A 24550-nucleotide genomic window follows, 5' to 3' on the forward strand; every position below is an offset into this window, starting at 1 on the left:
ATAAGGAAATGAACTCTCTCTCTCGTTTTTATAGTAGTTGATAGAATATCAATTAAAACTAAAAAAAAAAACACACATTACATATAAGTTGGTAATTTATTTGCATGTCTTTGAGCAAAAAAAGTATTTTATCTCCAAGCAAAACATGACTTAAAGCTTGGTGCAAAAACCATTGTTGGCAAGCTTAGCAGTAAGATGTGTCTTGTAGTTGGTCATCAAGTTTGCACATATCTCAGGAGGGATTTTGGCTCACTCCTCTTTACTGATACTCCCTTAATCCTTCAGGTTTCTTGGCAGCCACTTGGCAACTTGAAGCTCCAGGTCTGGAGACCCTAATGCGCTTCTTCTTTAGGCCACTTCTTTGTTGCTGAAAAAAAACATCCATCACTAACCCATCTTCAGTGTTCCGGCTGAGAGTAGGAGGTTCTCGTCCAAGATTTTACACTACATTCCCCCGTCACTAGTCCCTCAATGCGGTCGACGTATAACTTGACCAGAAAATCAACCCCAAAGCATAATGATTCCACTTCTGTGGACTTGACTGAGGGGATGGTGTTCTTTGAGTCACACTCAGCAGTTCTCTTCCATCAAACATGATGTGTCAAGTTGATTGCAAGCTGATCGAGTAGAGCTCGATTTTGGTTTAATCTGACCATAGTACTTTCCCACAACAATTCTCTGAATCGTTTAGGTGTTCACTGACAAACTTGAGTTGGGCCTGTACATGCGCCTTCTTAAATGGGGGACCCTGCGGACGCTTCAACATTTCAATCCAGTTATTCATGTTATACAGGAAAACATGTTACCAGTGGTATTCTTGGTGGCTGTGGTCCCAACTGCCTTGAGATCATTAAGCTGCTCGCTTGTAGTTTGGGCTGATTCGTCACATTTCTCATAATCATCCTCACCCCATGAGGCAAGGGCTTGCATTGGATCGCCAGACTGAGGGCGGCTGATAGCCATTTTATACTTTTTTCATTTACAAAGAATCACACCAACAGTCACCATCTCACCAAGCTTCTTGATGATGGTCTTCTGGTCTATCCCAGTCTTTTGCTGCTCTACAGTCTGGTCCCGAAGTCCTTTGGTCTTACCCATGATGGGGGGAGAGGTTGGAAGATATTTATGCTGTGAATAGGGGTGATTTATACACATAATGAGTTGAGATCAGTACTATCTCTATTTAATTGACTGATTAATTGATTAACTGTAATCTATGTGCCACGTGGGCACACAACCAATTGGTGGGAGCCAGTATTCTGGCTGGGTTGTTGGGGATCAAATACTTATTTCACTCAGTGGCATGAAAATCAATTTTTATATAATGTGTTTTGGTTCTAGATTTCTAGTTGATATTCTGTCTCACCATTAAAGTGAAACTACCACAAAAATTAGGGACTATTTCCCCCACTGTACTAGTAATTTTCCATTTGCTATCACAGACTTAAGAGCTTATTTGGACTGGTGAGTAATAAGTTAAAGTAGCTCAGTTAGCAGCTGACCTGTAAGCACACACATTGTTAATTCACCTTCCTAGGCAAAGTAGGAACGATTAAGAAGGAAAAAAATGGCACAATTATGACTGTCAGTGAAATGAGTTAGGCTCCACAATGTCTGTAGGGGAAAATGTTTTAAATGCTCCTCTGGGAAGCAGTAAAATAAAAGTGCAATTTGTGATTTCTTAGATTGAAGACTATGGTTCATTTGACTGCTGTGCCAATAAAGGGTATATAATTGAAATACAATTGAATAGAGAGAGAGTGAAAACTGATTGGCTGAGAGCGAAAGCGACACTGCACAAATGTGCCCACTTCCCTCCCTCCATCCTCTTCCTTCACTTCCTGCAGTGGCAGTTCTCCGCTGCTGGTTGGTTTGTAAACATGGCGACTGCTGGTGCATCTGGAGATGACCTGAGGAAGGAACTGACATGTGCTATTTGTTTGGACTTCTTCAAGGACCCCGTTATTCTGAAATGCGGCCATAATTTCTGCCGCTTTTGCATCTGTATGCACTGGGATGAAAATGGCGGAGACTATGGGTATCAGTGTCCTCAGTGCCGAACGGTAAGTTAATACATTATATACGCCTTTTTGTTTTTCTTTTTTGAACCTCGTCTGAAGGTAAATACAATAACACGGCGGTGCCAGTGTTTCTTCCAATGTCTTTTTTTTTTCTTTTATAAATATCTACGAGAAATAACACCGCGTGTTTGGCTACTGCTTTTAAAATAACGGATACCTACGCAGTGCATTTTGCAGTTGCTAGGATAGCTGGTTGTTGTTGTTGGGGTTTTTTTTCCTCCTTCCCTTAGCTAACGATAGTCAACCTGTCAACACATGAGCTGGCAGGTTAAAAGCTTAGCTCCAAAAATGATATGATGTACGCAACCTTGTGCTTGGTTAGTCGTCCTTAGCTTCTTTCTTTATTCCGTCAGGTGTTCAACAAGAGGACTTTCACTAAAAACTATCTGGTGCAGAACTTGGTGGCCAAACTGGACGATCTGGAGTGCCTGGGTGCTTGTCCTGCCCCCTCCAAGCCTGTGAAATTTGGTGAAAAGTGTGAGCATCATGGTGAAGAGCTGAAACTCTACTGCCAGACCGATAAGAGGCCTATCTGTGTTGTCTGCAGGGAATCTAGATCACACAGGTTGGGTTTTATGATTGACTTTACAAATATCACACCACAGCTCTGTGCCCTGAAAAGATTTTATTAATGACAGATATTAGTACACTGGACAGTATGAACCAGATTTTTAGGAATAATAAGGGGGCGATGTAAAAAGCACCATTTTCATCTTATGTTTTGTCTGCCATGCTTAATGGTATTACCTTAATATTAGCAGAATAATTTCACATTTTTACTTTTAGTTTGTGGCTTTGTGGGGTTTTTGTTGTTTTTGTTTTTTCAATCCTGTATCGCCTAAATAACTTTCAAGCATTTACTAATGTAACCAGTATCATTGGAAATTGGGACCCATAGCATGACTGGCAGCTGCTTATGACCCCACACCAAGCTTGGGAAGCACTGCAGTATATCTGCATTTCATAGTAAGATCCCAGGAGGGTTGTAGAATGAGGTTTTTGGCACTAATGTACCCAAGACTCATTTGGAATAGAATTCAACTTTATGGTCATTGCGCACATCACAGGTACAAGGCAACGAAATTTGGAAGCATCATTGTGAATGCCTAGTGTACGAGTGTCCATCTGTGAATTAACTTTAGTTTGAGACCAGTATTGAGGAGGGGCAGCCACACAGTGTGCAATGACCTCAGCAAGACATTAAGCCAGCGGTCCCCAACCTTTTTTGTGCCACGGACCAGTTTATGCCCGACAATATTTTCATGGACTGGCCTTTAAGGTGTCGTGGATAAATACAACAAAATAAAACTAGTACCGGTACAGAAAAAGAGAATTTATTCATAAAACACGTGAAAAGACACAGGATAACAAAATAACGCTGAAAACAGATTAAAAACCCTGAAAACTATACATTTCACACCTGAGCCTCAACTCTCGCGGCCCGGTACCAAACGACTCACGGACCGGTACTGGTCCGAGGCCCGGGGGTTGGGGACCGCTGCATTAAGCGACTTATAGCAAGGGCAGACAAAGTGGGTGGGGCTCACACATAGATTATATAGAGGATGTACCTCTGAAAAGTGAAGCCAATGCAAAAGTGCTTTAAACATTTTATTTAAATATGCACTGGGGCATGTTGGTTATGGTTCTAAAAGACTTCCCATCTTTTAGAGCTCTATAGGGAAAACTTCCCTCTGCCACAACTGTTAATCATTTTCTCCTGCATTTCTGGGTTTGGTTGCTCAATTCAGGTCATACTGTAGGCGAAACAAATTTCTTTAACTACATTTAAGTAGAGGAAATGCTGATTATCCAAAATAAGCTAACTTGTCAATGAGCATGTGGTGGTACCTAGGCAACCAGAGCCTGGAAAGTCTACTAGTCAACTACAAAGTGTCTGCAAAAAAGCAACTTAAAAAGTATCTTTATCTTCAAATAACTGCAATAGTAATGATTATTTACCAATGGCAGTAAAATAATTTCCCTGCTCCACAAGATCCACAAATATAAGCTATGTTCAAATCCCAGTGTAAAACTGGGACATCTGGCCTTCCATTGCATGCATATGGGTTTTTTGTTTTGTTTTTTTTTCTAAATAAACAGAACAGCTGGTAATCCCTTTTACAAGAAAATACAGATTTACAATTACAGACCCTACAGAGTAGCCTGCCACATTCTGAAATGTTAAGGATAATTAATTACGCTAATATCAATGTTGGCCTGATTTCATTAGAGAATGCTCAGATTAACAAAGGATTTATTCCACTTTACCTCGACTATATCTGTATTCATAATATGGAGCATATACTTAATGCAGAGGATGGTCTCAAAATTGGAAGCAGTTTGTTCGCACTAAACAAAACAACTACCATCTTCATCTCATGCGGCCCTCCTGGCGCCAGCTGGATGCTCAAGGCAAAAGCTGAATAACAAAATTCTCCTTGGATAACAAGACTGACTCTCTCCCCCACCCCAAGGCCACCCGCATCGACTAAAGACTGTTGACTTTTGCCTAACTGGGTGAAGGGACACTCTCTCTCGGCTGAACACAAATGTGCACTGACACAGACCTACGCTCAATTACACCAGACCCTACACCAATTTCCCTCAGGATGAATAATTTGTACACAGAAAATTTTACCTTTCGAAAACTTATTGGATTTGTGAGCTCAACTTGACTGTGTATAACTGATCAGTATTTATATTTTATTTATTGAAGCACATGCTCATGAGTCCATAAGTTACACACAACATTGCACACATTTGTAAAGCTTAGTTTATGCTTGTGGATCATATCATACACTTTTACAACCCTCTTGAGGCAAATTTGTCTCCATATTGATGTCATAGCCTTCACTTTTGTAATCTGTCGGAGACCTGATGTGACACGAATAATGTTCATTGATTAAAGTGAAAGATGACTGAAACCTAAAACTGATTGTGGCTAGTTCCTGTCTTAGGTATTTACGAGTCACTTTTTAAACATTATTCATATAACTAAAAAAGGACTCGCTGAAAACTTTCAACCATTCTAATTCACTATGAGAGGTTCTAAAACTGCTATTTTTCTGTCATAGCAGTTTCCCAGTTAATTCAAACAACAAGAAACTCTTTATAAATGACACACTGTGCAAAACAATCATATGATTTGTGTTTATTTGTTCCTTTTTTATCCTCAGATGAGGAATTGTGTAAAATAACATTTGCTCTGTTGGATAATTATATTGTGGAAAGTTAATCCATTGGGATTTGTAAGAAACACAATCTAAACATCTGTCTGAAAGGAAGTTCTAGATGACACAGTGAGTCCAATGTTTATTTATTTTTGATTAAAACAAATTGTTCTGTAACATGCTGAGTGTTTCGTTTCAGACACCATGATGTGGCACCAGTGCCAGAAGTTGTGACTGACATGAAGGTAGCAGTAGTGTTCCTATTATTATTATTATTATTATATTTTTTTTTTATTTTTAAGTAGTCTCCTATTATGTATTGGTAACCTAGACTCTTATTTACTGCATCTCTAATATTTGCACTGTTGCCCTGCTTTCCTGACTACATGTCTTCCTGTACATTTGTTACAGATGGAACTGAAACTGAGGCTATTGGAGCTCAACTGGCAGAAGTCTCAATGTGTAAAAGTTGTTACGGCTGATGAGCTCACTAAAAGTGAACTGAGGGTATGGAATGACCGTTCTTACTTGCTCTGTTTGTGAACTTGGTGTTCAAGTGGCCATTTTTTGCATATTGCATGCAAACATTCAGTTGTGCACAGTGAAATTTTAGTGGACTGCTGAACATGCATTTCTTGAGCATTCGTCTTGAAGTTATGTTAACATTATAGTTCTGGTCAGTCAATATTATTTTGGGGTTTTTTTGTTTTTTGTTTTTTGTTGGGGGGTAAGAGCCTTGTCAGGATGACTCTAGCAGATTCTCAGTTCTGTTTATAACGCTTTGCTCAGGCTGACGTGCTTGTTTGCACAAATGACTCTGCCATATTATTTGGAAATGCATGGTCACATTTAAAAGTTGACTTAAACCACAGATCGTGTGTCATTTATACTTTAAACCAACAGTGTCGTTGTTTGTGGTAGGCATCACTAGAACTGCAATGTGACCAGCATTGGGTATAATGCGTTACTGTAATTAAATTACTTTACCACTGAAAAAGTAGAGTAACTGATTACTGTTCATTTTTAGGTATTTTAATTAGTTACTTACAATGTACTTGCATTACATTGTAAAATTAAAACTCGCTGAATATCATTTAATTTCAATAATTTATCTTCTAAACGTAGAAGTAAACTCTGCCGCTTTAACATCGCTGTAGTCCAGGTGCACGTCATTTCGTGCCAGTTTGCTGCGTAGTCGTATTCTAAAGCGGAAGATGTCGGACTAGGCTGAAGCGAGTGGCTGTTTTATGAAATGGACATATTCCTGTCTCTTCACTCGTCTGAAACAAGCAGACAAGAACATTACAGTAAGGTGTAAGCTATGTCCTGGGGAGGGGAAAAAAAAATAAATAAATCAGCCGCTGTTAATACCAGGAGTGATCTACTGAAGCGCCTGACACGAGAGCAGAGACGAACACTTCTGACTGATCCTTGTTCATCATCCATGGATAACACCGCGGCAACTCCTGCTAAGCAGGCAAAATTAGATTTTACTTCAGCAGCACAGAAAGCATCTGAAGGTGAGCTTAAAAAATGATTGCAGGCTACATTGTGGAAGAGATGCTACCGCTGCGTACTGTAGTCTCAGTCTTTAAACTCTTTAAATAATAACTTTATTTATTTATTTATTTATTTTTTTTTAATTTCTATTGTTTGTCCACTCAAGGTTTATAGGGTTTTTAAGAAGTGTTGTAATCTCCCAGTTCTTTTAATCTTTGGGCTGAAGGAAGGACAATACTCGGTGTATAAATGCTCAATCAACAATCATTTATTTCCATACAATTCAACACACAGAGCATTAAGACGTCCGGACGGGAGAGATGCGGCCAGAGGGTTAGGCACATGTCTCTCAAAATGGTGGCGATTTTCACAGACTTTTATAGCTTCTGACAGCCCCACCTAGTCATAAAAGCTACATCTTCACATGTTTTTCTACTTCTTAGCGAGACTGGCTCCTGACCTTGCCTCCCTGTCTTCCTGCAAAGGTGGGGGTATAGAATGTGGTTTATCTCTTCTGCCCTAGACTCAGAGTCTCCTTTCTCTTCATGATTCAGCAATAAAACATGTCAAGAACACAGTGTGAGACATTCACAGCAGATCAAGGATACAGAGTGATGCAAATTTATCTAATAAACTAATATGTGAATATGTTCTGTTAACTCAAGAGTATAATGAGAACTAGACTACATACACAGCACACCATCTAAACTAAAGGATAATACATGTCCTACAACTGTTAACATAATTCAACTACATTGACTATGGTCATAAAATAACATGTTTTACTCATAATCTTCACAGAAGTATTTAGTTTAATTACTTATTGAGTAATTAAGTAACTTTCCCGACACAGTAATTAAGTATTTTAAATACAATATTAAGTAATTACTTAAAGTAACTTACCCAACACTGAATGCGACACATTTATCTTATACTTTTCTTTTGCTCTAGTTGAAAAAGCAGAGACTCAAGGAAAAGATTGAAGCAGACGTCGGTGCCTTGGTCCAGTTTTTGCTGGACGAGAGGGACTCGCTGCTTGAGAGCCTGGACGCTGAGGAAGTGGCCACCATGGCTGTTATAGATGATAACTTGAAGACTGTGGAAACGGAAGCAGCAGCTGTGGACAAAGCTATAGCAGCTATCCACAGCCAGATCAATGGAAAAACTAACTTTGAGGTCAGTTGACTTCAAAGTTTAACTTGTAAATTGTCAGACCATGGCTATGACATAAGAGTTGGATAACGTTATTGCTGAGTTCCCCATCCCAAACCCTTTTGCTTCAAAAAGGATAAAGCAGTATTCTTAAGAATGAGACTGTCTTAAATACAGCTTTGGCAGGCCTGTAACATTCCTTTTTATCAGGCTTCTTCTGTTAAAAGCTGCACTATTGCCTTTACCTTTTTGTGTTAATGCAATCATGCTGCCTATGACAAACATGTGCCCCCTTTTATTTTAATTTTTTTTAAACTGTACGCAAAAGTGAAAATGCTTGTTTATAACTGGGTGATAATCATACATTTTAAAGCTGAAATAAAAGCACAGCCATTGTCTTTAGGTTAACAATGCGATGGGAAAATTTGGTGCACAGAGTTGTAGTTATAAAATTAGACCTAGGAACACGCCCCTAGTCAACCAGAGTAGCCTTAAATACTGTTTACTGTAGATACTCAGGAGCCCAAATTGTTGTATTTAAATATCACATGGGAAGTCAAATGTGAAGTAAAACCCCACCAGCAAATAGCCGCCATCATCCAACATTCTTTATTTTGACAAGCTTCTCCAAATTACCATTAAAAGCAGAGTTGCTGTGGATGTGAGCATACTGCGTGGCCATTCATCATGCAAAGCCAAACGGTCATGAAACTGGTCTGATTTCATATTCTTATAAAAGGACTTTAAATATTAATTTGTGATAAACTGCAGACACCCTGATGACAGTTTACCACTGTGCACTAAGGATTAAGGATCAAAGCGTCCTTAAAATGGCATATGGGCACATGGGGCTGCTCAAAGCAACAGAAATGTTATGAAACTTGTTTGTTAGGGTTTGAATTATACATTAAACCACAAATTAAGTATATTCTTTCTTTTCTTCTCCCCCCCCCCCCCCACCCCCCCCCTGCAACAGAGCCTTGCTGAGACATTTAATGAGTAAGTAGCTTTTTGTTCATTTATTACAAAAATGCTTTACAAAAACCCAGCATGTTAATTTCCATGTTTCTTCTGCAGAGTTGTACAGTGCAAGCCTTTCACCTCTTTGGAGCCGGTTAACTGTCCGACAGAATTTACAGACTTCTCAGGGCCCTTTCAGCTCATCATGTGGAAAAAGATGATGCACGTGCTGCACACCAGTAAGTTGAAGAATCATGTACTGTTAGTGCTTAAGAGATGCTATATTTGAACTGTAAGACAGATTTTTAGGCATGAGGTTGGGCATTTTCAGCCTAAAGCTTGCTGGATGGTGAATATATTAAAGTCTCTAAAGAAACTGCAGTAATGCAGGTTAACTTTTCTGCATGCTTTCTTTTTGAAACGGGTTACTGTCTAATAGGGCTGCAATTAATGATTCTTTTTGATAGTCAACTAATCTACCTTTTTTTTCTGCACACAGACTTTTATCAGCATACAAATGATTATATTTCTAAGCACAAATGACAATATAAAAAAATATCAATTTCAGCAGGCAGTTTGTCTACCAAGTCTGCTCTTTTAAAAATGTAGTATCAGGTCAGCTTAAGACTAATGTGATTTAATCTGTCATGGCGTCTCCATAGTGCCCCAGAACCTCACCTTGGACCCAGACACCGCTCACCCGAACCTGCTTATCTCGGACTTTGACACCAAAGTGGAGGAGGGCCGTGTCCGCAGCCAGGAGCCAGACCTCCCTGCCCGCTTCAATCGGTTCTGTGGCATCCTCTCCACAGCCCAGTATGCTAGTGGCCAGCACTACTGGGAGGTGGATGTGAGGGACAAAGGTGTGTGGTACCTGGGAGTGACCACAGAGTGCAGCAACAGGAAGGGCTTCGTCAGCCTCACACCCTCCGCAGGATACTGGAGCCTGTGCCTGCAGGACCGGCTGTACGCCAATGGGGAGGACGGACGCATTCCAGTTGCCGACTACTGGAATTCTCCTCGCGTGGGTGTGTACCTGGACTATGACAACGGGCGTCTTAGCTTCTATGATGCTGTAACAATGAAGAGGCTGTACATGTTTGACACCTGCTTTGAGGAGCCTGTCTACCCTTTCTTCAGCCCAGGGAAAAATGACCCAGGCAGCAGACTGCAAATATGCCACTATTACTGAGAGTTTAAACAAGTTTAACGCCTGCGTGTTCATTTCTGCCTGTTGGCAAGGCTTTATCTCATAGATCAGGCTGGAGTGATAGGCTGATGTTGACCCTTGAAGTCATGTATGCTTTTGAGTTGTCTTACTGGTTTTTAGAAAGTACATTTTACATTGAATAAAAAGTACCAGGTGTACACAAATTTGGTAGTTTTCAACTTGGACACACACTGTAGGCTCATACCACCTCCTTTGGCTGGGGGTTTGGAGAAGTGCTTTGCTATTCATCACTGTGTCTGCTGGGTTGCAGATGCCTCGGATGCTCTTGTTGTTCAGAGCATATTCAGTGCTGTTATCCCGTTAGCAACAACTATGCCATACTTCTACTACTATAAAAGCTCACTCTTAGAAGGGTCAGTGGTGAAGCATTGTCTGGTATAGTTTGACTGTCTGTTGTTATCATGCTACATTCCCTCATCAATATGAGACTGAACACTCAATTTTGTCCATATTGTACTGATTTTACAATTAGACTTCCAGGAATGAATGGAAGTGGCAACATCCATCAGTACAAATCATTTTATCACAAACCTTTTAAACACTTAATTTTATATAAGATGATAAAAACTTAAAGTTGCACGCTTGGCATTTTTGGACTTTTCCCTCTGTATATTGCGGAGTTGCATCTTTCTTTCAGCTTATTTTTGATGCTGCATTTTTTTCCTTCCCCCCCCCCCCCCCCCCCCGCAGTGTTGAAAGCAAATCAGTTTCAGCCAGTGTTGGTATTGATCTGGATAGAAGGAAAAACTACCGCAGTATTCTAACTGCAGCTCAGCAAGCATTAGTTGTTGCACTTTTTTTTTTTTTTTTTTTTTTCCCCCCCATAAACAGAATTTTGTTTTCAAATCATCACCATTGTATTTTAAGTCTTTTTGTCCCCATTTAACTTTTTTAAATGTGTTTTTTGGTAGTTTTTTTTTTTTGTGTGTGGGGGTTTTTTTTCTTTTTTTTTTTTTTTTTTTTTTTTTTTTGTAATCTTAAACGGCCTCATTTAAAACGGAGGTCTGCCATCACATGTTGGGACTGAAACTCTACTCTTTAACTTTGAGTATTTGCTGGTAAATGTTGTCTCAGATGGTGTATCTTATTCAATACATACTTTTTATTACTGAAATGTATTGTTGGATTTTTTATTTTTTATTTTTTCCCCCTTGGGGGGGGGGTTCTATTAATGTGATTGGTGTTTCTCACATTAGGATTAAAAGATGCAAAGTGTATTTGACTTGTAAGTCTGTCATCCATTTAAAACACTTTGTATTTAGACAATGCAGTAAAATTAGAATAGTATTGCAACTTCTTCCACAATTTCCTTTAAACTGAACTTTATCTTTGCTATAAGGTTACTAAAGATCAAAAACACGACAAGTCTCTGCAATTTAGTATTTCCTGCTGCACTTGGGATCGTTGTCTTGTTACATGCCTCAGTTTTTGCCATGCTTTAGCTGTCAGACAGAGATGGCCTTACGTTGAACTCTAGAGTACTTTGGGATATTTGGGTTATATTTTAGTTCCAGGGCCCTATTTCAGGAGGCCGGTTTAGAAAACTCAGAGTGAAAAACGATACTCAGGGTTGAGTAACCCCGAACTGTCCAACTCGGAATATTCGGTTTCAGAAAGGCTGATAACAAGTAGTTCAATCAACGCGGAGTTGCTTTAACCCCAAGTGAAGCGCGCGGACGAGGATACATAAAGCCCTGATAAGCGGAGCACAGAGTAAGCGAGTCACCATGGAGATGGAGGGAAAGAAGGCGCGGTCAATGTATTTTACAGCGCTTGAGGCCGAAATTCTGATGGCAGCATATGCCGATAACATGCAAATTCCGCGGAAAAAAGTAACACAGCCTCAGCTGCAAAAGAAAGGGAGCATGCATGGCAAAACATAGCCGACAGAGTCAATGCGTGAGTGTTAATATAAACATTGATCTAGGGATTACCACCCATTTAACACGTTATTTTATCATATGTTATTTTATTTGTTATTGTATACATTTTATGTTGTGATGTGATGTGAGCGCAGGTGCAACCCAACAGGCCCCAAACGTGCCTGGCAGCAAGTAAAAATGAAATATAAAAATATAGTCCAAACAGGTAAGGTGTAATTGTATTATGAGCCATAGTGCTTGGTCTGTTTGTCCGATGTAAATCAATTGCAGTTAGAGGCTACATTAATATTCTTTCTGTAAGCACTTATTGAAATTATCTGAGCACATTACAAGTACATATTTGCTTACTCTGTATGCTCAAATGTGACCCCGTTATAGCCAACAGAAAAAAAGCGGAGGCCCAAAAAACAGGTGGGGGTCCTCCACCACCACCACCACTCACAGAGGCTGAGCAGTTGGCCCTCAGCCAAAACAGTGGGCGCCCTGTGGCCGAAGGCATCTCTGCGGGGACATCCTCTGAGTCAATAACCCCGCAAGACACAAGTGCCTACATAGGGGGTAAATTCAAAATAATACATGATGTGCATACATCCTTTCTTCACAGTCACCTTTGCAGTGCTACTCATTCATTTGATAAACTCTTTACCATAATGGGTTATTTTGTAGTGAAGTTATTTTCCTACTGATTTTGCCTTCCCTCAGTCTTGGTCGTCTTTGAGAGCATAATGACAATGAAGTGTAAGCTGATTGGTATGTTTGTTAATTGCCATTTGGTCCCTTGTAAGTTATAAGTGTCCTGTATAAACCTCATATTCTATCAGTTGATGGTGGTGGTGTACTGCATCTGGTGCAGCCTCCTGTTGAGCCAGACCAACATGCAGTTGTGAGTAATACTCCACAGATTATATGAGTTCACAGTAGAACAGCAATGTTGTTTATTTCTTTACTACAGGAAAATAATGGAGAAACATTGACAGCTGTTACAGAGGAGGAAGCAACAGAGACACTTTATGAGGTTTACATCTTTTAATACTTTGTGTACAGGAAATACAGGTGACCAATAAAGCCAGTTGAACAAAAAATCTGTTTATTCGTCTTTCAACATGTTGAGGTGATGGGTCAAAAGAAATGATTGTGACATATGGTGTCTCTGACTGCGCTTCCATCTTGTATGTCCGTGGGAGGGTCAGGATGTTCATGGTTTGGATCACTGCTGATGTTTGGTTCAGAAGGACAGTGTTCTCCTCTAATTGTGGCAATGTTGTGAAGAATCACACATGCCACAATAATGTCACATGCCCTTTCTGGGGTGACCCTGAGTCTTTGCAGGCACTGGAACCGGGCCTTAAGCATTCCGATAGTCATTTCAATTCTGGCTCTTGTCCTGCAATTAGCCAGATTATATCGCTGCTGTGGGCCCGGGTCAGGGTAAGGGGTAAGCAAATAGGGTAAACATGGATACCCCCTATCACCAAGCAAGTAGCCAGTGAACTCTCCTAAGACAGAAGGATACACTTCAGTTCAAATGTCCCTGAAGCAATTGGTCTTTATATATTTTAAAGTATTCTCAACTCACCATGTCCAAATTTTGTGCTCAGTGTACATTCACGGAATATTTGTGAGTCATGGACAGAGCCTGGCCACTTGGCTTCCACATTTGTGATAATGTTGGCAGCATCACATATGATCTTCACAGTGCAGAGAACACAAATTAGCATCCATTACTATAATGAAATAATTTGTTAGTTTGAAATGCTACAGGGAACTATGTACCTGTACATTAATGCTGTGGAAAGACTTCCTGTTCACATAGTCTCCTCCATTTACTGAAGGAGCAATGATTGGAATGTGAGTACCATCTATACAGCCAATCACGCCTGGGAACCCTGGAAATAAATGTAAAATTTAAGTAGTAGTTCAAGTATCACCACATCATGAATTAAGTTTTGGTCATCCTGCTACCTGCAATTTTGTGGCATCCCTCTTTGATAAATCTTGTGGGTCTATGACCGGGGAACACCACAGACGAGTACAGGAGACGTTTCAGTGCAACTGTAACATTCCTGACTGCCCGACAGACGGTAGCCTTGGAAACGTGCTCAGCGTCACCAATATTATGCAGAAAGCTCCCGTTTGCAAAAAACGAAGTGCAATACAAATAATATGTACAGAACTGAGAGAATGTCCGCGATGTGTCACATGCGTAATATATGGCCTGAGGATGTTATCCAAATAACTTATAGATTGTGCTGTGAAACGGTAACGTTCGCACAGAAAATCATCAGGAAATGATAAAATGTCCAAACGCGCTCTGATCACTCTCTCCCGGCGGAGAGCTCTGCGGAGAATTTGGGCTTCACGATCTACTGGCTCTTCAAGGACGGGGCACGCCATGTCTGACACTTCCTACTGTCAGGTTTCCGACAAAGGGGCGGAGACAGTCAGGGTTAGTTGTAGTAAACCTGCTAGGGGGCAGGTTAGCTTCACGGCGTGTGTCGTCATAGTGACTCACTGAGGCTTCATCTGAACTCGCTTTGTGAAACCGAAAACCCAGAGTTTTCGTTAACTCAGGGTATACTTACTCAGTTTTTCCACTAAACCGGCTTCCTGAAATAGGGCCCAGGTGTCCAAATGTGGTAGGCTTTGTTTTCTGAAAACTTGTCTTGAATGTTTTCCTGTTGCGTATCTTTCATTACAGAATGATACACACTTGAACTTGTTTGGAAATGAACCGCGGTAAAGTGAGCCGTCATTTGTGAGCCGCGGTCAAGCCAGCCGCCTCCTATCCGCCGCATAAATTTCCTTGCGCTTTTACACCAGTCTTTACGGTAGCGCCTTTTCGCTTTATGTGCCGATTGAAAGACTATACCCGCGCGCGCACAAATTACAATGTAGCAGCCCGATACAGTCAATACAATTATGGAAATGTCAGAAATTCATTAAAAATCATCCTGAGTAGTTGAGGTCCAACTTTCAACACATCCCCCCTCTGGGACACCTACTGTACCTGTGTGCCAGGTTTCACCCAGATTTACTGTAGAATTCCTCAGAAATTAAAGGGTACTTGTATTCAATGCAATACAGCCAATGCACTACAATTGTGTCAATTTTCAAAAATTCATTAAAAATCATCCTGAGTAGTTGATGTCCAACTTTCAACACATCCCTCCTCTAGGACACCTACTGTACCTGTGTGCCAAGTTTCATCCAGATTTACTGTAGATTTCCTCAGAAATTAATGGAAACATTTATTCAATCTAATACAGCCAATACACTACAATTGTGTCAATTTTCAAAAATTCATTAAAAATCATCCTGAGTAGTTGATGTCCAACTTTCAACAGATTCCTTCTCTGGGACACCTACTGTACCTGTGTGCCAGGTTTCAGCCAGATTTACTGTAGAATTCCTCAGAAATTAAAGGGTACTTGTATTCAATCTAATACAGCCAATACACTATAATTATGTCAATTTTCAAAAATTCATTAAAAATCATCCTGAGTAGTTGATGTCCAACTTTCAACACATCCCCCCTCTGGGACACCTACTGTACCTGTGTGCCAAGTTTCAGCCAGATTCACTGTAAAATTACTCAGAAATTAATGGACATTTATATGCAATTCAATACAGCCAATACACTACAATTATGGAAATTTCAGAAATTCATTAAAAATCATCCTGAGTAGTTGAGGTCCAACTTTCAACACATCCCTCCTCCGGGAAACCTGCTGTACGTCTGGGCCAAGTTTCAGCCAGATTTACTGTAATATTCTTCAGAAATTGCAGGGAACTTATGTTCAGTGCAAGAAAGGCTGAAAGACGACCACCACTGAACAAGACACACAAGCTGAAACGTCAAGACTGGGCCAAGAAATATCTCAAGACTGGTTTTTCTAAGGTTTTATGGACTGATGAAATGAGAGTGAGTCTTGATGGGCCAGATGGATGGGCCCGTGGCTGGATTGGTAAAGGGCAGATAGCTCCAGTCTGACTCAGACGCCAGCAAGGTGGAGGTGGAGTACTGGTTTGGGCTGGTATCATTAAAGATGAGCTTGTGGGGCCTTTTCGGGTTGAGGATGGAGTCAAGCTCAACTCCCAGTCCTACTGCCAGTTTCTCGAAGACACCTTCTTCAAGCAGTGGTACAGGAAGAAGTCTGCATCCTTCAAGAAAAACATGATTTTCATGCAGGACAATGCTCCATCACACGCGTCCAAGTACTCCACAGCGTGGCTGGCAAGAAAGGGTATAAAAGAAGAAAAACTAATGACATGGCCACCTTGTTCACCTGATCTGAACCCCATTGAGAACCTGTGGTCCATCATCAAATGTGAGATTTACAAGGAGGGAAAACAGTACACCTCTCTGAACAGTGTCTGGGAGGCTGTGGTTGCTGCTGCACGCAATGTTGATGGTGAACAGATCAAAACACTGACAGAATCCATGGATGGCAGGCTTTTGAGTGTCCTTGCAAAGAAAGGTGGCTATATTGGTCGCTGATTTGTTGTTGTTTTTTTTTTGAATGTCGGCGAGGATTCCGCATGGCACTCCCCTCCATTCACCTCGCGAATCTCCGCTCTCTTCCAAACAAAGTCGACGAATTACTGCTCTTAAACCGGACTAACAAGGACTTTGCACGCTCTGCTGCCCTCTGCTTCACTGAAACCTGGCTCAGTGAGCGAGTCCCAGACGCTGTCTTAAATCTGCCGGGCTTCCAACTTCACCGGGCGGACCGCGAAACAGAGCTCTCAGGGAAAACAAAGGGTGGTGGAGTCTGCTTCTACATTAATGAAGGTTGGTGTACTGATGTCACAGTGTTACAGAAACACTGCAGCCCACACTTGGAAAGTTTTCTCATCAACTGTAAACCTTTTTATTCACCGCGGGAGTTTTCTTCCTTCATGCTGGTCGGAGTTTACATCCCTCCACAGGCCAACGCGAACAACGCACTGTGCGAGCTGGCTGACCAGATTACTACCCTGGAGAGGAAATTCCCGGATTCCTTTACAATTATTCTTGGGGATTTTAACAGAGCAAACCTAAACCACGAACTCCCTAAATACAGACAGCATATAGTCTGCCCCACCAGGGACAACATCATACTGGATCACTGCTACACCACTCTAAAAGATGCCTATCGCTCTGTGCCCCGGGCAGCTTTGGGACATTCTGATCACTGCATGGTCCATCTTATTCCAGTTTATAGGCAAAAACTCAAACGTGCCAAGCCTGTAGTCAAAACTGTGAAGAAGTGGACTAACACAGCAAAGCAGGAACTGCAGGACTGTTTCGACTGCACTGATTGGACTGTTTTTGAAGCTGCATCTGAGAACCTAGATGAGCTCACGGACACTGTGACATCATACATCAGTTTCTGTGAAGACGTGTGTGTGCCAACAAAGACCTTTTGCACATACAACAACAATAAACCATGGTTCACTCCTAAACTCCAACATCTTCGCAAGGCCAAGGAGGACGCCTACAGAAGTGGTGACAGGGTCCTGTACAAGCAAGCCAGGAACACACTGACCAAGGAGATCAAAGCAGCTAAAAGGATCTACTCCCAGAAGCTGGAAGAACGGCTCTCAGCCAACGACCCTGCATCAGTGTGGAGGGGCCTGCAGGAAATCACCAGCTACAGACGCCCCCCACCCACTATTGAAGCAAACAAAGACCTGGCCAACGAGTTAAACACTTTCTACTGCAGGTTTGAGACGGACAGACTCCCACGCCCCACCCTCCCCTTCCCAGGGACATTGCTTCAGACATTGACCCCCAACACACCTTCCACCTCTCCCCCCTTCACCCTGCCCCTCCCCAATCAAGACTCAACGACCACCCCCACCCTCCCCAATCCAGACTCAACGACCACCACCACCCTCTCCATCCCAGACTCAACGACCTCCACCACACCTCTCACCCCCCTTTCCTCCTCCCTGAAACTAAGAATACACACTCAGGATGTGAGCCGACTATTCCAGAAACAGAAGCCCAGGACAGCCCCCGGACCAGATGGCGTCTCACCCTCCTGCCTCAAAAGCTGTGCTGAACAGCTGGCTCCCATCTTTACTCGCATCTTCAACAGATCCCTGGAGCTGTGTGAAGTTCCCTCCTGCTTCAAACGCTCCACCATCATCCCTGTTCCCAAGAAACCCACCATCACAGGACTGGATGACTACAGACCTGTCGCCTTGACGTCTGTGGTCATGAAATCCTTCGAACGACTGGTGTTAGCCCATCTGAAAGACATTACAGGCCACCAGCTGGACCCTCTGCAGTTTGCCTACCGGGCAAACAGGTCAGTGGATGATGCAGTGAACATGGGGCTGCATTACATCCTGCAACACCTTGACCGCCCGGGAACTTATGCCAGGGTCCTGTTTGTGGACTTTAGTTCGGCTTTTAACACCATTGTGCCTGAACTTCTTTCCTCCAAACTCTCCCAGCTCAGCGTGTCACCAGCTACCTGTCAGTGGATCACCAGCTTCCTGACAGACAGAAAGCAACAAGTGAGGCTGGGGGAGATCACCTCTGAAACCCGGTCCCTCAGTATTGGTGCCCCTCAAGGATGTGTCCTCTCACCACTACTGTTCTCCCTCTACACTAACGACTGCACCTCCAATAACTCTGCTGTCAAACTCCTAAAGTTTGCAGATGACACCACTGTCATTGGCCTCATTCAAGATGGTGATGAGTCTGCATACCGGCAGGAAGTTGAGCGGCTGGTACTCTGGTGCAGTCAGCACAATCTGGAGCTGAACACTCTTAAGACTGTAGAGATGACAGTGGACTTCAGGAGACATCCCTCAACTCTGCTCCCCCTCACCATATCAGACAGCCCTGTGTCGACTGTGAAGATCTTCAAGTTCCTGGGTACAACCATCTCCCAGGACCTGAAGTGGGAGACCAACATCAACTCCATCCTCAAAAAGACCCAGCAGAGGATGTACTTCCTGAGACAACTGGGGAAGTACAGTCTTCCACAGGAGCTGCTGATCCAGTTCTACACTGCGGTCATTGAGTCTGTCCTGTGCTCCTCCATCACAGTCTGGTATGGAGCAGCCACTAAACAGGACAGGAGCAGACTGCAGCGGACTGTACGGGCAGCAGAAAGGATCATCAGCGCCCCCCTGCCCTCCATCCAGGATCTGTACCTCTCAAGAACCAGGAAACGGGCAGGGAAAATCATCGCAGACCCCTCACACCCTGCACACAGACTTTTTGATCTGTTGCCCTCTGGCAGACGGTACAGAAGCCTGCAGACCAGGACCACCCGACACAGGAACAGTTTCTTTCCCCTCGCCATCTCCCTTCTTAACAGTTGACCTGTCACACTGCTCCCACTGCCAGACTGCAACTGCACCTTATGTACATTTTGTAGTATTCATTCCACCTCATTCATTTCTGTATTTTATGTATATAAGTTTAGATTCGTTATTTATAGTTGGTTTACATAGCTTTGTGTATGTATGTGTAATGTGTATATATAGACACTTGTGTGTGTGTGTGTGTGTGTGTGTGTGTGTGTGTGTGTGTGTGTGTGTGTGTGTGTGTGTGTGTGTGTGTGAGATTTACATTGCTGTGCTTGAGAGCCACCATCTACCAGAACCAAATTCCCTGTATGTGTCTGCACATATACTTGGCCAATAAACACGATTCTGATTCTGATTCTGATTCTGAGATGTATATTTGTGAATGTGGAGATGTTATATTGGTTTCACTGGTAAAAATAAATAATTGAAATGGGTATATATTTGTTTTTTGTTAAGTTGCCTAATAATTATGCACAGTAATAGTCACCTGCACACACAGATATCCCCCTAAAATAACTAAAACTAAAAACAAACTAAAAACTACTTCCAAAAACATTCAGCTTTGATATTAATGAGTTTTTTGGGTTCATTGAGAACATGGTTGTTGTTCAATAATAAAATTATTCCTCAAAAATACAACTTGCCTAATAATTCTGCACTCCCTGTAGGTCTGTTGACAGAGCTCTGTACAGGTCTGCTCGAGCTGACCTGAAAAGGGGTCCCACCTGTCCAGCAACAACACATGGCATGGAATAATAGACATCATAAACCACAGAGGCAGAACTGTGAAAACAGAAAACCTGAGTGTGCAGCTAGCAGAGGACATAAACAGCTTCTTTGCCCGCTTTGAAACACCACAACAGCAGCATTCATCTGCCTCAGCCCTGCTCCCATCCTCATCCTCACCTGGTTCCTGCACCGCTCCATTCACTGTAACAGAGCACGATGTCAGATGAGTGTTCCTAGCAGTGAACCCCAGGAAGGCGTCCAGACGGAATACGTGGTAAAGTGCTAAGACCATGTGCCCACCAGCTCACCCTCATCTCCACCAGAATCTTCAACCTCTCACTGGATGAAGCAGCCATCCCATCCTGTCTAAAATCAGCCACAATCATCCCAGTACCAAAGAAGTCTCCCATCACCAGCCTGAACTATTATTGCCCTGTGGCCCTCACACCGGTAATCATGAAATGCTTTGAGAGACTAGTCCTTCAGCACACCAAGGATTACCTCCCCCCAGAATTCGACACCCACCAGTTTGCATACCATGCAAACAGATTCACAGAAGATGCCATCACCCTCCACTCGGTGCTGAGTCACCTAGAACAGCGGCAGAGCTACGCCAGAATGCTCTTTGTGGACTACAGCTCACCCTTCCACCACTCGCCCATTGAGAGCCTACTAACTTACTGCATCACAGTATGGTACAGCAGCTGCACTAAGGCGGATAGAGCCACCCTCCCAGCATGTTTGCAATGAGTAGGAGATGCTCTGTATCTCACTGTACAACTGTATAGTGACAAAGGTATTGGGTTCTTTTCTAAAAATTGCTATAAACAGAGGAACCCAAACTGATGAAAAGTGGCGAATATTTTTTTTCAAATGACTATTTTTAGTGGATTTTTGATATAGAAGCAGAATGACAGAATGTTAAAAGAAGTTACTTTTAGTCATTCTAAGCTGGGCATTGCGTTCTCTGGCTGTTTAAAGCCATGGAACTTTAGACTTTCCAAGCAAATAATGATGGCCATACTGATGTTCTTTTCAGTACATTTTACTTTATGTTCATTTTCATTTTTATGATGTTTCTATTTTTACATAATTCCTCCCACATAGCAAAATTGGTATGGCCTGGATCTGTCCCACACAATGTGCTTACACATGGCCTGCGTACCGCAAAGAATGAAGGCCCTATGGTGGCCCAGATCTGGTTTACCAGAGGTGGCCCACACATGAGCCCCAGTGTTTTCTGGCATTTTCAACTCCTCACTGCAGGCATGTCATGTGCCTGCCTGCTTCAAGTCCTCCACCATAACCCCTGTCCCCAAGAAACCTAGGATCACTGGACTAAATGACTACAGACCCGTGGCTCTGACATCTGTGGTCATGAAGTCCTTTGAGCGCCTAGTTCTCTCCCACCTCAGGACCCTCACGGCCCCCCTCCTGGACCCCCTGCAGTTTGCATATAGAGCCAACAGGTCTGTAGACGACGCCATCAACATGGCCCTACACTTCATCCTGCAGCATCTGGACTCCCCAGGAACCTACGCCAGGATCCTGTTTGTGGACTTCAGCTCTGCCTTCAACACCATCCTTCCAGACCATCTCCGAGACAAGCTTTCCCAGATGAATGTGCCTGATCCCATCTGCCGGTGGATCACTGACTTCCTGACGGACAGGAAGCAGCATGTGAGGCTGGGAAAGAATGTCTCGGACTCCCGGACCATCAGCACCGGCTCCCCTCAGGGCTGTGTTCTCTCTCCTCTGCTCTTCTCCCTGTACACCAACTGCTGCACCTCCACCCACCAGTCTGTCAAGCTAATCAAGTTTGCAGATGACACCACCGTTATTGGACTCATCTCGGACGGTGACGAGTCTGCCTACAGGAGGGAGGTTGAACGTCTGGTGTCCTGGTGCAGCCACAACAACCTGGTGCTGAATGCCCAGAAGACAGTGGAGATTATTGTGGACTTCAGGAAGCACACAGCCCCACTCCCCCCCATCATCCTGACTGACACCCCCATCACCTCTGTGGACTCATTCCGCTTCCTGGGTACCACCATCACCCAGGACCTGAAGTGGGAGCCCACCATCACCTCCGTCATCAAGAAAGCCCAGCAGAGGATGTACTTCCTGAGGCAGCTGAAGAAATTCAACCTGCCAACACGGACGATGATGCAGTTCTACACTGCAATCATTGAGTCCATCCTCACCTCCTCCATCACCGTGTGGTACGCTGGAGCCACTATCAGGGACAAACAGAGACTGCAGCGTGTTGTGCGCTCTGCTGAGAAGGTGATTGGCTGCAGACTCCCATCTTTGCAGGACCTGTACACCTCCAGGACATTGCGGCGTGCAGCTCGGATCTCAGCTGACCCTTCTCACCCTGGACACAGTCTGTTTGACCTGCTCCCCTCAGGCAGGAGGCTCCGGTCCATTCGCACCAGAACCTCTCGCCATAAGAACAGTTTCTTCCCCTCTGCTGTTGGACACATGAACAATAACCATATGACTGTCCCCGCCACTAACACATGACCCTACGCTGTGTTCACTGTATCATTCCATGTTTGGCACTGATCACCACCTGCACTCATGTATATATCTTTCAACGTAGCACTCTTAATTCTTACTCTCATGTATATATCTCATGTATATCGCATGCACATATCTTTCCACGTAGCACTTTTAATTCTTATCCCTACTTTTAATTTTGCCATGTCTATTTAAGTGTTATTTATGACACCATGTTTGCACTGAAGCACCGCAGCAATTTCCTAATGTTGTAAACCTGCTCAACATTTGGCAATAAACCCCATTCTGATTCTGATTCTGATTCTGATTCTGATGAGCCAGCACAAGGCCAGTTGCAGACACACTGCTGGCCCTGTGCTGGCCCAGAACAGTTTCAGCTCTGGCCCCAGATGTCAGCCTAATGTGTACCTTAGCCATGTAAGCCATGTAATAACAACATGTGCTGGAACATAATAGTGCAAAAGTAACATGACGAAACTCTGTTCAGACAGTGAATGGACTGATTCTTATACAGCACTTTTTTACTCACCCATATTACTCAAAGTGCTCTATACAACATGTCACATTCACCCAATCAGGCCAAATGTGGCATGCCATCACATAAACAGTGCCATCTTACCATGCCAGAAGTCAGCCAGCAGTGCCGGCTTGACACCAGATCCAGGCAAGACCCGTCTGCTATGTGGGATGACTTGTTCTTTTGGCATTTTAGTTGTGGATTATGTTTGGACTGTGTCTCTTGCCCTTTCAGTATTGTTTCCTTGTGCTTCTAAGTGTCCCTTTGTTTCTTTTTAGGTTATGTAGTATGGGTTAGAGATATTTTGTATGTTGTTTTTGTTTAATAAATCCGCCTTTTGGATTATTCCCTGATGTGCCTGAGTTCTGTTATTTAGTGTCACTTTGAAAGGACACACATCCAGCATTGACATATAATTGTTCTTTCAATTTTTGATAAAGATTACAGTGAATTGAGATGTAACTTGGCCCAGAGGTACAGTAGGATGCCCAGAGTAAGAAAGTGTTGAAAGTTGGACCTCAACTATTATGGATGATTTTTAATGAATTTTTGAAATTTCCATAATTGTAGTGTATTGGCTGTATTGAATTGCATATAAATGTCCTTTAATTTCTGAGGAATTTTACAGTGAATCTGGATGAAACCTGGCACACAGGTACAGTAGGTGTCCCTGAGGAGGAATGTGTTGAAAGTTGGACATCAACTACTCAGGATGATTTTTAATGAATTTTTGAAAATTGACATAATTCTATTGTATTGACTGTATTGAATTGAATATAAGTTTCCTTTAATTTCTGAGGAATTCTACAGTAAATCTGGCTGAAACTTGGCACACAGGTACAGTAGGTGTCCCAGAGGAGGGATGTGTTGAAAGTTGGACATCAACTACTCAGGATGATTTTTAAGGAATTTTTGAAAATTGACACAATTGTAGTGCATTGGCTGTATTAGATTGAATAAATGTTTCCATTAATTTCTGAGGAATTCTACAGTAAATCTGGATGAAACCTGGCACACAGGTACAGTAGGTGTCCCTGAGGAGGAATGTGTTGAAAGTTGGACATCAACTACTCAGGATGATTTTTAATGAATTTTTGAAAATTGACATAATTCTATTGTATTGACTGTATTGAATTGAATATAAGTTTCCTTTAATTTCTGAGGAATTCTACAGTAAATCTGGCTGAAACTTGGCACACAGGTACAGTAGGTGTCCCAGAGGAGGGATGTGTTGAAAGTTGGACATCAACTACTCAGGATGATTTTTAAGGAATTTTTGAAAATTGACACAATTGTAGTGCATTGGCTGTATTAGATTGAATAAATGTTTCCATTAATTTCTGAGGAATTCTACAGTAAATCTGGATGAAACCTGGCACACAGGTACAGTAGGTGTCCCTGAGGAGGAATGTGTTGAAAGTTGGACATCAACTACTCAGGATGATTTTTAATGAATTTTTGAAAATTGACATAATTCTATTGTATTGACT

At 42.5% G+C, this 24550-nt stretch overlaps 2 protein-coding genes across 2 annotated transcripts; both read left to right on the forward strand.

Annotated features, from left to right (window-relative positions):
• Window positions 1-1775: 1775 nt before the first annotated feature.
• On the forward strand, window positions 1776-11314 carry trim47 (tripartite motif containing 47). The gene is made up of 8 exons (XM_082547883.1): window positions 1776-2063; window positions 2435-2646; window positions 5454-5499; window positions 5666-5761; window positions 7706-7930; window positions 8883-8905; window positions 8984-9105; window positions 9529-11314. Exons 1-8 carry the CDS (start codon window positions 1881-1883, stop codon window positions 10056-10058), a joined length of 1437 nt encoding a protein of 478 aa, XP_082404009.1. The 5' UTR covers window positions 1776-1880; the 3' UTR covers window positions 10059-11314.
• Window positions 11315-14724: 3410 nt separating this feature from the next.
• Window positions 14725-20213, forward strand: LOC309715018 (uncharacterized protein). The gene is made up of 2 exons (XM_082547796.1): window positions 14725-19476; window positions 19660-20213. Exon 1 carries the CDS (start codon window positions 16520-16522, stop codon window positions 19301-19303), a length of 2784 nt encoding a protein of 927 aa, XP_082403922.1. The 5' UTR covers window positions 14725-16519; the 3' UTR covers window positions 19304-19476; window positions 19660-20213.
• Window positions 20214-24550: the final 4337 nt, after the last annotated feature.

Source organism: Aulonocara stuartgranti, assembly GCF_965226115.1.
Source record: "Aulonocara stuartgranti genome assembly, chromosome: 10".
Lineage (NCBI taxonomy): Eukaryota > Metazoa > Chordata > Actinopteri > Cichliformes > Cichlidae > Aulonocara > Aulonocara stuartgranti.

What these genes read in the sequence shown, in the direction of transcription:
- trim47 (XM_082547883.1), top strand. Translation starts at nt 1,881, where the DNA reads ATGGCGACTGCTGGTGCATCTGGAGATGACCTGAGGAAGGAACTGACA. An exon ending in TCACTAAAAGTGAACTGAGG is followed by an intron (nt 5,762 to 7,705) that starts GTATGGAATGAC and finishes CTTTTGCTCTAG; the next exon opens with TTGAAAAAGCAGAGACTCAA. An exon ending in GATGCACGTGCTGCACACCA is followed by an intron (nt 9,106 to 9,528) that starts GTAAGTTGAAGA and finishes GCGTCTCCATAG; the next exon opens with TGCCCCAGAACCTCACCTTG.
- LOC309715018 (XM_082547796.1), top strand. Translation starts at nt 16,520, where the DNA reads ATGGCACTCCCCTCCATTCACCTCGCGAATCTCCGCTCTCTTCCAAAC.